At 53.1% G+C, this 13,862-nt stretch overlaps 1 protein-coding gene across 1 annotated transcript in view; it reads right to left on the minus strand.

Annotated features, from left to right (window-relative positions):
- Window positions 1-13,862, minus strand: part of LOC102016228 (unconventional myosin-XVI) — a gene marked incomplete at its 3' end in the record, with an annotated part of 353,926 nt that continues 340,064 nt past the window's right edge. Inside the window, 4 exon segments of the mRNA XM_013515827.1 lie at window positions 1-553; window positions 4,926-5,149; window positions 7,185-7,431; window positions 12,236-12,332. Coding sequence (XP_013371281.1) covers window positions 1-553; window positions 4,926-5,149; window positions 7,185-7,431; window positions 12,236-12,332 — 1,121 coding nt within the window.

Consider the following 13,862-nt stretch of genomic DNA (forward strand, 5'->3'; position numbering starts at 1 on the left):
GGCGTCAGCGGGGACTCGTCCGAGGCCGGCGAGCTGGTGGCCGGCGCGGGCGGGAAGACCAGCATGGGCGGCCGGTGCGGCAGCAGGTTGGGGAAGGGCGCGGGGATGTCACTCGTGTCCCGCGGGGCGGGGGCTGGGGCCAGGAGCCAGGAGCCGGCGCCCGGGCCACAGCCCTCCTCGGGCAGGAAGTACTTCATCTCCTCGTAGACCGACTCCCCCTGCTCCGGGCTGTGGGCTTCAGGGCCCCCGGGCCTGGCCGCGTTCCCCACCATCTCGATATACACCGGCTCAGTATCGTCGTCGTCATCGTCCTCTGGGGGCAAGGGCAGGTGCAGTGGCAGCTGTGGGGTGCACTGAGGTGAAGTCCTTGGTGCGCTTGGGGTCCCTGGGACCTGGCGTGCACCCACCTGGCCAGCCACGCCTGGGGGCCGTGGGCCCCAGATCTCCTCATAGGAACCACTGAGCTTAGTGTTGGGGCTTCTCTTTGGCTTTCGTGGGGGGATCTTCTTCATGGTGCTGTAGTCATCGCTGTGGGGCCTGGGCCTTGTCAGAGCTGGAGCAGGAAGACAGAGGACGGTTAGCAGGTTGCTCAGTGAGCCAGGACTAGGCTCAGCTGAGTTGTCCTTCCCAGGGGTCCTAGCCAAACCAAGGCTGCCCAGGCCACCAGGGATGCTTTGGTGCAGGCCTGGAGGGACCCCAGAGCCCACCCCCCGGACCCTCACCTCAGGGCACACCCTCGTTTGGCCTCAGTGTGGACTGCGAACAGGGTGACGTCATCCTCCAGCTCAGAGGAACAGAGCTCACAGGTGTGGTTCGTAAACCCTGCGCTCAGCCGGGGCTCACTGTGCTCAGAGGGATGCGGCTCCCCACCCCCGGGAATGAAGTCCGTGAGGCGGCCAGATCTGCCGCAGCCCAACAGCATCAAATCCCAGATGTGCCGTTGCCTAGGTCACAGCCATGTTCCAGGATGTGCCAGCGGCCGGCCCGCACAGAGCAGTCCCCTGCCCCATTCATGGCGTTAGGACCTCAGAGCTGTTCTGGGGCAGGAATAGTTTCACAGATGTGTGGCTGGTGGTGTTCTGCCTCTTTCAGCACCTCGACCCGGGTGTCTGGCTGCCGAGTGAGGGCGGTGTGGAGAGGATGGCTGCACCCGACCCTGAGGCCCCGCCTCGTGGCCACGCGGCTCCTGTCTCCCTCCACAGGGCGTGTGGACGGGAGAGGCCGGAAGGCCCGCGTGCTCCTGCTGCCGCGCTCAGGCGTCCCGCCCAGGACATCAGGGACACAGAGTGTCCCAGTGAGCAGAGCCTGGTGCCCCTGCGCTGCAGAGCGCTTTGTTCCGGCACACGGGCAGGTGCACAAGGCAGACGTCGGTACTGGGAATGGGCTGCAGCCAGAGAAAGGAGAAACTCAGCCAGGCGTGGCGGTGCTCACCTGTCATCCCGCGCCCTGGGAGGCTGAGACAGGGTGATCACAGGATTGAGCCCCACGGGGGCAGTTCTGTGACTTACTGAGACCCCGCCTCATGGTAAAAAGTTGAAAAGAAGTGATGTTGCTCAGGGTGAAGGCCCTGGGCTCAACTCAGCACCGCGAGGGACAGACAGGATGGGTGCCTGTGGTGTGGCTGGGGAACCCGGGCCTTCGGAGAAGCCACCAGAGAGGCCCGGGGGCGTCAGGTGGCGTGAGTGAGGCCGGAGGGAGCCAGCGCAGTGCGAGGTGGAGGCCTTGGCCCGTCCGTGTCACCGTGCAGTCACGAGGCTGTCGCGGTGCAGGGGAAGCCGTGTGCGCTGGGGCCTGGCCAGGGTGGCCGCGGGTGGAGCCCCAGCTGCTCCGAATTCAAGTTCCCCGATGCCTGGACATCGGGGAGCAGCAGGAGGAGGGGCGGGGAAGGAGCGTGCTCCTCGGCGTCCGGCCTGCCTCAGCCTGCAGAGGGTCACAGCCCGTTTCCGAACTGTCGAATGCTTTGGAGGCACGAAAGCCGAGAAGACTGAGCTCTCGTCCTGCCTGGACCAGCCGGGCTGCAGGGTGACGGCCGCGAGGAGAAGCGGGGCCCCAGGTGGACCCCACACGCGGCGTCCTGTCCGCTGACAGCGTGAGGGGGCTTTGCCAACTATGGCCAGGGGCCAGCAGTCCAGCACTATCACTTGGCAAGCAGGACAGTGAGGGGCCAGAGTGTCGGGGAGGCCTGGCTGTGACAGAGGACAGTTCCCACCTGTGCTGACACGACCCCAGAGAAGGGCACGCCCCAGTTGCTGTATGTCATTGCTGCTCAGGGCACATGTGTGGGGTGAAGCGTTCACGTTCCGTGTGGGGGTTGTGCACGTGCAGAGCACATCTTGGTTCTTCTCCCTCCCCCCCTCCCTCCATCTCTGGTCCCCCTCCCTTTTGCAAAAGATCCTCCTCCCCACTTCCACTACCTATCCTTTATTTTGCTCTCTATTTATACTTTGGGTTTCTCATATAGAGAAACCGCGTGACATGTAGGTGTGTGTCTGATTGCTTCACTTAACAGTATGGTCTCAAGGTAGATCTGTGTTCCTAGGAATGACTCAAATTTATCCTTCTTCACGGCAGAGTAGTACTCCCATTGTGTGTAAATATTGTATTTTCTCTATCACCTCATCTGTCGATGGATATGTATGCTGCTTCCAAGGTCTAGCTACGAGGAATTGTACTGCCATACACACAGGTGTGCACGGATCACTGTTTAACTCTTTTGGGAAGATACCTAAAAGGGGAACAGCTGAGTTGAATGGAATTTCTAGTGTTACGTTTCTGAGAATTCTCTAAACTGATTCCCACAGTGGCTGTCCTAATTTATGTTCCCACCAACAATACAGAAGGTTTCTTAAAAATCTTTGCCAGCTATTCCTCAGAAGGCTGGTATCTAGAATACAGAGAGAACTAAAAAGAGAATTGGATCCCCATCCCCCAAACAAAAGGCCAAATCAAAAAGGAGGCCAGTGAGACGAGTAGACACTGCACAGAAGAAGAAACGCCAACACATCCAAGAAGAGACGCTCACAGCGCTGGCCACAGCGGAGCTGCATGTGAAGCTACACTGACTGCAGCGACTGCAACGTCTGACCGCCGAGCTTTAGGAGGAGCTGGCATTGCGTGGGCCTGAGAGCGGGGGCGGAATCTCACCACCCTCCCAGCTGGCCCGGATGGGACCGGAGCGGCTGCCAACAGCTGGCCCGTCACACGTGGTGGAGCTGTCTTTGTGACCACAGACTGGAAATCCAGACACGGACAGACGGAGCGCCTGAGTCCCCAGTGGCTCTCTGACCCAGTAAAGCTCCCAAACCCAAGCAGCAAACATGGTCAAGTGGTTTCATTTTCTTATTTGTAAAAATCGATTTAGAGCAGGTTCCAAAATGCAGAAATGCACATCAGCCTAAGGAGACCAAGGAGCCAATGCTAAAAACGGTGTGTCCTAAGAAAGCCCGGAGATGTAGCAGGTTGAAAAGGAAAGGAAGTGTTAGCTTTGTTTAAAGCTAAAGCTAAAGACCTGTGCTCCTGCTGGGGGCACCTGCTCTCCGGCTACCTGATCATCACACAGGAGTGAAATTAGGTTCCCATAAGTGAGATTTTCCATAAATCTCTTCCAGGTCTAATGAGACGGCATGCTGCTTTTTGAATGGTAGTAACGAATCCAAAGTTTTAAACCTGTGATTTCGCCTTACCTTTCTTTTTTATTGTCATCTTGCCTTTTCCTGTTCTTTTGTTTTTGAGACTGTGTCTTGCTCTGTAGCTCAGGCTGGCCTCAATTGCTCAGTGACCTTCCTGCCTCAGCCTTCACAGTGCTCGGATGACAAGTGTGTGCCACCACACCAGACGTTCTGCCCTCGTGTGGAGCCCTTTTCTCCTGAGACTTCAGAATGGAGCCCCAAGTCCTCTTTCTTTTGGGCTGCACTGTGCACAGCACACTTTCTCTACCCGGCCCTCTGCTGAGGGACGCACAGGCTGCGTGGAGGGTGTGGCCCTTATGAGCTGTGCTCGCTAACCGTGGGTGTGAGTGGATAACTACAACAGGACGTCTGTGATTCTAATGGAATTTCTCGTTTCTGCTTTCTGAGGACTCTCCATACTGATTTCCTTAGCCGCTGTATAAGTCAGAAACACACGCTTACATATCTCATCCAGGAAACCCAAAGTACAAATACATATTCAGGAGCAAAATAAAAGGCAGACAGCCGCAAACAGGGAGGGAGCGCTTTCACAATGGGAAGGGGACCAGGACTTGAACGGAAGGAGAGAGAGGAGAGGGAAGGCGATGCAAGATGACTGAAGGTGTGTCTGTCCACGCGCCCTCCACGCCGGAACGGGATGGTTATGTACGGCAAACGTGCTAATGAAACGCATAATTAATTAACCGTTGAGCAACAGTTACCACCTATGTGGTTGGATCTGTGCGAGGGGCTGGCCGGGAAGGGAGCCGCAGTGCCCCTGGCACGTCTTGCACGTGTGTCTGTAGCCTCTCCACACGCAGCCTTGTCGTCAGCCCCCGAATTGTGCTGGCTGAATGTGGTTGCGGCGATTCTCCTGGGTGTGAAGTGCTTCACTCGCCCCATGGAGAATCGGACTTTGTCTCCCCTCAGGTTGTGATCGCGGGAAAGCCTGAGGAATATGTGGGACTTTTAACGAGTGAGTGTTTGCATGGACGGGCAGCCAGCTTCGTACTGTACATCGATCTGCTTTGAGGCCGCTAGCTCACCGCAGCGTGGGTGCGGAGTGAGGAGGAGGATACTTAAGGAGCTTTTCCCTAAGAGGCTTGGAGATTTGCATGACTAATATTTATATTTAGTGATTACAGGGCTGCTGGGAAGGCAGCAATTGGATTTATTTCTACGAAGAATGTACTAGGACCACCCCCAGCCCCAAGTCAGCAGGCCGACCACCACAGGCTCCCGGGTGCCCCGGCTCACCGTCTCCAGCCGGGTCCTTGGCTGCCGCGGACAGGCAGGCGCTCACGGCCTCATAGGAGGCGCTCAGCCGCGTGTTGGGGTCCCTCTTGGGCTTGGGCGGAGGTTGTTTCCGTGGCGACGGGAGGCCGCTGCTGTCATCCACGCTGAATGCAGGATGCAGTGATGGAGACCGGGTGGACGGAGAGCTGGAGTGCGTGTGCCAGGACCCACCCTGGTCTTCGGCTCTTAGGGGGAAACAACACAGACCAGAGAGGCCCAGATGCATTATTCGGGGACAACAGTGAACCCGCCCTGGGTGACATGCCCGGCTGGAGGTGTGCGGGCAGCTGCCTGGTGACCAGCCACCGGGGAAGACCACCCGGCCGGCCTCCCCGCTCAGGGGCCACGAGTACCCTGGGCACTCTTCAGCATCCTTGTTTAAATTCCCCCCAGCCCAGTCCTCCTAGAGGAGCCTCACACTTTCCAGCAGGCACTACTGAATGATCCTTCACACTCTGGTTCTTAAGCAAATCCAAAAGTCAGAATTTCAACCTGCATGATAATTTCTGGGAAATCCATTTTAACAGGGAGCTACTGATACATCAAATGCTAGAGTTCATACCATTTCCCTTTGCAGAAGGAGCGTGCAGGCCGCTCGCAGCTACCAAAGATTCCCTTTTTCACATCCTCTGGCTCATCTCCTCTCTCTCTTCCTTCCCATTTAAATTCCACCAGCAATTATTTAATTATGTGCAAAACTATTATTTTTCCTGTGACTCCATGTGGTTGCCTGGTGCCAAGTGAACTGCTGGTGTTCAATAAATAAACAGACAAATGCATCTTCACTTAATTTTCCATCAGGCAGATAAATACATAATGCAATTGGGAAATTGGGGTGACTACATAGCTCCAGCAGAGAAAATAATAAATATTATTCTGGAAGCCATTTAGAATGAGTAGTTATCTGCCGTATAAAGTTCCTTCTAGCTTCACATGTCAAAGTAATCATATACTAGCGAGATGCCAGTGTGCCCGTTTGCAAGGAGTTTCCGAGCACTAGTTTTGTAATTATATCTTTCTGTGGCAGAGCACCAGCAGGGCCGCATCCACCACCCGGCAGAGCCAGTCGCCCGTGTAGAAAATGAAATCGCAGAAGATGCGAGTGTGGCACTCAGTGGATAATTTGTTTCCCCTGTAATGTTTAATTACAGTTTTCCGTACAAAGGGATTTTTTTTCCAGCATTTAATCACGGAGATATTTGAAGCTAATTAGCAAGAGACACATTGCCATTTGCACTGTAACAACAACAAAAAAATGCTTTGACATAGGCAGTCGTGGGGAACGAGAGTGGTTTCCGGAGAGCAACAAGGTGTCGCCCAGCTCCTCGGGAAAAGTGCGCATCCCCTGACCAGGCGGTGACGGAGGAGGAGGAGGGTTCTGCCCAGGGTCCCCTCGGTGGGGACCCAGCTCTCCAGCGTCCTTCCTGGGGAGGAAGTGACAACAGGAAGAGGAGCCCTGGCTGTCCCAGATTTCTATTTCAGGCTCAGCACCCCAAGTGAACTTCTTCTTGAAAAGCTTTCTATTCTGTATAGCTTTCCATGCTGGCAAGGAAAATGTAACCACTTACACAGGGGAATACAGTATGTCCAGCCCTGTGTGTGGATTTGGTTCTGGACATCACACTGAGCTACATCCCCAGCTCGTCTTTGAATTCTTCTATCTGGAGGCACAGTCTCATTAAGTTGGGCAAGCTGGGCTTGAACTTGTGATCCTCCAGCCTCGCCCTCCCAGAGTGCTGGGATGACAGGCATGAGCCACCACGCCCAGCCACAATCCAGACACTGACTTCACTACCTTTACGGTTCATAGTGGCATCTCAGCTCCTGGGTCTGATTTCCGGAAATCCCTATGCATTAACCTTGCGTGCAGCACAGCTACGTGAGGTTGGCAAGGGCCCCGCTGTGTGTTCGCTGCCATGGAAACAGAGGGCTGGCTGTGAAGCTCTGAGTGCGCTCGAGGTACTTAGGGACAAAGGCTTGGTAGCAGGGGAAGCAGTAATTATTTATGCAACGACACTCGCACATGCTGCATTTAACTCATGGAAGGGAAGCGCAGAAAAGCATTTTCTAGATTGCTGGTGAGTTTTGAGTCACACCGTGCATGCCCGTTCCCGTAAGCGCTTCCTGGGTGACTGATCTTTGAATCAGCATCATTTCCAATCCCCAGACACCTCTCAGCCAGTTGCGGAGGTAATCAAAGCCGCACCGCCCTGCCTTTACCTTCTGGCTCCTTCCTCGGGCCTGCCCTTGGTCCCTGCCTTGTCCCTGGGATAGGCAGTGCCCACTTCCCTGCGGAGCCTGTCGCTCTCCCGGGCGATGTCCGCCGCGTTCTGGATGACGAGGGCATCGTAGGTCCGCAGTGCCAGGTCCTCTGTGTCCTGCAGGAAGCTCCTGATTCTCAGCACCTCCTGCTGCTTGGCGCGCATTTTCTGGAGCAGGTGCTGGCGGGCTAGAAACCCTCTGATAACTTCACAAAAGAACACAAGCCTGCGTCAGAGAATGGAGGGAAAAGGGGCAGAACCCGGCGTGCAAACAAAATTCCCAGCTATGAAATAAGATTATTAACCTTTAGCCCTGTCAGACTTTACTAAAACCCTGCGATCTCACATTAAGACAATCTCTGAATTAAGCAAGGATGACGTGACAAGTGATGTCCCCGACCAGGCGGTGGTGTTGGGCACGTGGACCCCCACTTACTTTGGTAACAAACTGGACCCAGACAGCCTGGTGGGAAAGATGCAGCTCCAAACCCCGAGAATTTGGGGCTGTGGCTCCCATTTTGGAATCAATGACTGTTTTTTGTTATCTTGGAGTATGTCAGACACAGCTAAGATCTGTGGAGTTGGTCTTTGAAGTATCACACATATCTGATTACAGGACACTGACTTAATTCCCACAGAAATAAACACCGCACTGAAGGCTCCAGAGAGATTCTGTGTGTGCCTGCTCACCAGGAAAGGAAACCTAGGAAAATGTGCAAAAGTCAGGGGAATGTGAGTGCAAATGCTTTGAAATCACTAACGTGCAAGGGCCAAGTGTGAAAATTGAAAATAAAAATAAAAGACTGGTACTCAAAGGCACCTGAACGTGCACTGCAGTCTATTATACTATTTAATGCCAAGGCCAAATGATGACATAAATGATCATCTTCATTTTGGGAACAAGGACAGTGGAATTTTTTTAATGTCACTAATTCTTCAAGGGGAAGCCAACCGTGGAGAGGCAGACCTGGGATTCAGGTCTGTCTGTCTCCCTTCCGAGGCCTGCTTTGTTCCCTCTGCCTGCCTTCCTGCGGATGTGACAGGAACACAGCATGGAGCAGGGGCTCGCAGAGAGCCATACTTGGGACCAGCGGAGAAAGGACTGGGAACCGTTAGCCAGGTGGAGCGGGGCCGGTCTCCTCCTGAGAAGGGAGCTGTGTGTGTCCCTGACCATGGACAAGACAAGGGCCGGCCCCTTCCCAGGGCCGCGGGGGACAGGCGCAGACTGCGGAGCTCTGAGGTGCAGCAGCATTCCAGCTCCGGGTTTCTAAGGCTGCAGGGAGCTGTGGATGAAAGGGAAACCAGCGCATGTGACAAGGACACGCTATTCTTGTCCATGCGGGAGGGAGACGTGTGTAAAACATTAAGTGCTTGAGGAAAATACTGCATATCTACACAGGAGCCAGTGGGGGCGCTGTTGAAGACACCCCCTTGATGCCTTTTGGGGAGCTGAGCACAACTTTCCTATGAGGAAAACGCATCCGGAACACAGGCGTTATCTTCGTGTTTGGGTTTTTTTTTTAGATGGTGACACTACACGTGGGGTTACTTTGGGGTGCAGACGCATACGGTGGGTTGTAAAACAGTCACGCTGAACTACTCTAAAAGCAGCAAAGCTAAACAGTAGACGGAGAGCCGGGCCTCTGGGACTCTCAGGCGGGAGGAAAGTGAAGACGCACTAGGTGACAGGGCCATCGCAGGAAGGAGAAGCACAGACCGTAACCCGACTGGTTCACCCCTCGCTCTCGGCACATTAGAAAAATGGCAAAGTTGACTTTTGGAAGGTGAAGGTGAGGAGCTGAGGGTGCTGGAATCAAGGACCAAGGTGGACGCTTAGGACTTCTTGGCCCTGCTTGGCAAAGGGCTCCCAGCGTCACCCACAGAGTCCATTGCTGGAAGCCTTCCAAGATTCTTTAAAACGGTTACACAAGTTGCTAATAGGTGGTACCTTTAATAAAGGACAAGCAATGCAAATAAACTGCCAGCAATGGGTACTGCTACTTGTCCTTCTGATCATTCCAAAGGCTGCTTTTAGGATATCGATCATGACGAGATCTTCATTTATGGAATTTATTCATCCAGGGCGAGGTGAACATGGGTGAGTGAGAGTGAACGCTGACTGTAGGAATGATCTAAAATTATAGCGATTGCACTTAAAAGTGACGGTGTTCTTTTCCCTAAATTACAAAGAGAAAAAATGGAATTCTTTTTAAAAACTGGGAAAGACCCCAGGCTATATAAATTTTGAGGAAACCTAGTATCAGAGAAAGGACTGAGGGAGCCATTCTAAGGGATGCAGAAATAAAAACCCACAATCGGTGATTTGCACTTAAGAGCCCGCGATACTCAAAATGCTTTTACGTCCATTATTTCATTTATGCAATACCTGAAATTACCATTTTTACTGGGACACTGTCTTCAAGATCATTCTCAATCTTTATGTTTTAAAAGTGGCCAGAGAGTTTCTGTTTATTTCTGCTGCCTGTCGGCTGTGGGCAATAAGTTCATCTTTGTAGCTAAAGAGAAGAGAAATGTCCAGGGGTCCCTGATGGAAGGGGAGCCCAGATGCCTCATCACATTTGAGGAGACTTTCTGGAGAGCTGGCGTGCTGTTCTGCACACAGCATTACCTCCAATGCCAGGCTCCCTGGCCCAGTCTCAGCGGTGGGTGTAAATTCAGAATGGATCCAGGTGCAGCTGGGGCTGAGTCTGCATATCCAACCAGCTCCAGGTGAGGCAGGGGCTCAGGGGTCACCCAGCTTGGTGCAGTGCTGACTCACCACTGGGGCCTCAAAGGGGGTCCTGGAGCAGACCCTTGGCCCTGCTTTTCCCCTACACGGATGAAGGGTGAAGCTTCAGGGACTGGGTATAAGAGAGAGAAGATCCATCCTGAACCCAGGAGGCCTGGGTCACCCACCCCAGGACGGAAGAGGTGGCTTCAGGGGACCACTTAGAGCCTGCCACGAGACTGTTGAACCTGGGGTGACCCTGAAAGGGCAAGGCTCCAAAGGGCAATGCTGCTGCTGCAGGAAGGGCTGCATCTCCTCGGGAGCCAGAGTCTGTCCTGGGCACAGAGGTGGCCTCTAGAGATATCTGCTGAGACAGGGGCAGAGGTCATGCTGGGCCTGAGGGTCACATACGGGGTCAGCACTGCCCATTGGCATGGGGGTGACTGGAGAGTCCCCTGGCTGTCTATGCACACGGCCATCAGAATCAGCCCCAGTCAGAGCCCGGTGCCCGGAGACCGTGCCAGCAGGAGACCACGCCAGCAGGAGACCGCCCCCTCCTGTCCTTTCCCCTCAGGCAGGGGACTCAGGGGCACCTGAGCAGAGACAAACACCAGCCTCTGTCCAGGGACTCTCTGTATGGAACAGATCTGCAATGGCCAAGAGGGATGCCCTCACTGGGAGTGAGGTCACACACCTGATTGTTACCGGACATGTTAAATTCTGAACAGAGACCCTTGGGGGTACGTACTGCAGCACTGTGTATCATCAGAGAAGGGCGGGACCCACCTAGCCATGCTCACTGGAGTCCAGGGGGGAAATGGAAAACCGAAAAAATAAACCTGAATTGGCAACCTAGCAGGCTCCCTTGGTGGAGGAAGAGTTCGAACTATATCAGAGTGAAGCTCATGATATACTATGCATAAGAATACAGTCAGTAATTAACTCTTTTTTAAGTAAAGGATGCATTGCTCTGAGTCCTTCTCAGAATCCTCCCCCGGCTTCGAACACATTCATCCCATTCTCCTCGAAGCTTTCTGAAGCCGTTCTGGAAGTCCTCTTTCCCGAGTGTCTTTAGTTGCTCTGTAGAGGTTGCCTCCATGGCCTGAACTGATTTAAAACACTGACTTTTCAAGGACATTCTGGCTTTGTAGGAAAACCGAAAGTGGCACAGCGCCATACTCGGTGAATATGCGGAGTGAGCACGACACCACAGTGTATTTACCAGCCTGGCTTTCCCATCAGGAAATCACATTCACCATAGTTTTGATCCCACCTCCTAAAGACATTCACAAAGGAGGACTCTAGAGGTGCTTCAGAAAGAGGCAAGAAGGATGGGATGAGTGTGCTTGAAGTGAGAGGGAGGGTTTTGAGCCAGATTAGTGGCCATGTGCCTTTTACTGTAACTAATTATATAAACGTTCACTGTAGTTTTTGATTGTACCTTTTAAATCACACCAAAAGCCAGCACGCAGGTTAACTTCTCTTGTCTGTGTGCAAGGAATAAAACTAGTAGACAACCTGAAAATTTAAAAATCTGCTAATGATATACATTATGTGTGAGGCACAGCGGCTTTTTAAAAGGGTATCCTTTATTCATAGTCACTTGGACTTTGATAGAAAAACAAATTCTAGATGGAATCTCACCCAAAGTTACAATGAAAAAGATCCCATCAGCTACCGAAGATCTCACCACAAATACTGCCATTGCTTCACCAAGGGAAGTTAACGCGAGGGTCTCCCCAAGGCATAGGAGCAGTTACAGAAAAGATGGTTTGGCTAATCGGCTTGATCTTCTCACCAAAATCTGGCCGTCAAGGGGCAACTGACAGAAAGGGCTTGGCACAATGGCACCAACCCTGCCCTGATATGCCGGGCGGGGAGTTCTTTCTGCTGCAGATTCTAAGCTACAATCTATCTAGTGTCTTGTTTTTCTTAAAAGGACTAAGTAGCCTGTGTCTTAGCAAAGTGAGAAATGCATAAATAAGGTGTGTGGATTCCTGCCTCTAACTCACAGTTTAATTGAAAATTTAACATGAAATTCCATATGGAATCTACCCAATGAAGAATGGGCAGTGCCTACACACACGGGTGTAGAGACAGGTGTGTGGTACGCTGGGCAGGGCTTCCTAAACACCCCACACAGATGGCCCGACAGAGCCCCGGGAGATGGAGAGGGGTCTGCTAGGATGCTGAGCCCACTGACGTGCAAACACAGGCGTGTGAGAAACGAGCTTGAATTCCGAAGCCCTAAGAAGCCCGGAGGCACTGGCGTGCGCGGTTACCTTTCTGGCAGGTCACGATCTTCCTCTGCAGCTGCAGGCACAGGTCGCCGAGCTGCTCTGCATGCCAGTGCTTCAGGAACACCTTGCGGACACCAATCTGCAACACAGGCCGCAGGGACGAGTCAGCATCAAGGCGTCACCAGAGGACAACAGGAAAGGACAGGACCAGAGGTGTTTCCAGAGGATGAGTAGAGAAAGCACACTGCCGGGATTAACTACACTCTCTTCCTTCCTTTCAAACACCATTCCATTTCGTCTAAATTCTGAAGGTGTGTGCTAATGTGTGTGTTGAGTGCTTGTGTGGCCATGTTGTCAGCGATGTGTACAGATGCCTGCTGGGCTGGCTGCAGTGCTCGGTCGGCCCAGACTTTGCTGGAAGAGAAAACCACCCCTGAGAACGCACTGGCACATCTGAGGCTGCTCCCTCATCCCTTCTTTAGGCCCTTCTCTCCACTCAGACTGAACCTGCTCCAAGGAGAAGACAGCCAGACAGACTGAGACCACCCAGATGCCTGACTCTTCAAGGTGCTTCATTTCAATGAAGTTTCCTGTGACACCACATATTACTATACGTGGGACCCTCATACAAAAGCGGTTACTGAACTTCACACAAAAGGGAAGAGGTCCCAAGCCTCCTCTGCACACCCATCTTCCAGATGTTTGCACAAATAGTAGCTATGCCATGGATATCCATCTCCAGAATTTTAAAAGCAATCCATTTTAGCAAGACACCAAGTCAGCTTCTAAGGAGAGGCACCCAGCTTGTCTGGATGCCATACTATTGAGGATAGCTGCTAAAGATCATCCCTGAAACCAGAATCGTAAGCTTCATCCATGTAATTTTTAAATTACTTTCTTGTGTGCCATGCTTGTTTTCTAAATGTCTCCCCACATTTAAAGGGAAGCAGAGAAATAATTGTAGAAGAGCCTGCTGCATCCTAACAGAGATTGCTGGGAAGCTCGCAGTTGATAACTATAAGCAAAGGAAAAATACTGCCAGAGACATGCTCATAATCATAGCCCAGGCATTGGAGACAAACGCCGCTGAAGCAGAGAGAAGACGAACGCGCGCTTTGGAGCGTGAGCTGGGGCATTAAAAGGGTGCCATTGCAGAGCCCAGGCCATGTGTGGAGGAGACAGCAGACGTCTTCGCGTACACACACACATTAGCTCCTGGCGGGCCTGCAGGTCACACCGTGTTCAGAGTGCTGGGCCAGAGATGTTTTGTGAACCTTTTCACGTGGCGCGTGGTGTTGCTGCCCGCCTGTCCAGCTCCCTCTCCCTTGAGCCGTGACCGTGCTCTCAATGAAAGTTTAGCTGGAGATTGCATCCGGAACCTTATCTGACACAGCTGGTCTAATGAGGCTCATCAGTGGGGACGGCTCTCAGTTGCTGGCTGATTTCAGAGAGCGTGGGCAGGTGGGATGTCCACCTGCCTCTACTTGGCACCGTGCTGGGCCGAGCAGGAAACTGGCATGGGCGGGCGGTGCTGAGTGGGTGTGGTCACTCTCCCTCAGTGGCACCGCCGTGCTCTCCCGCGGTGCTCATAACTCACAGTGTTTTTTCTTTTCCCTCCCCAACTGCTGACTTATTTTGGCATCCACAGGATGAACAGTTGGTCCTGTCT

Source organism: Chinchilla lanigera, unplaced genomic scaffold (genome assembly GCF_000276665.1).
Source record: "Chinchilla lanigera isolate Chin_1 unplaced genomic scaffold, ChiLan1.0 scaffold00003, whole genome shotgun sequence".
In the NCBI taxonomy this organism is placed as follows: Eukaryota; Metazoa; Chordata; class Mammalia; order Rodentia; family Chinchillidae; genus Chinchilla; species Chinchilla lanigera.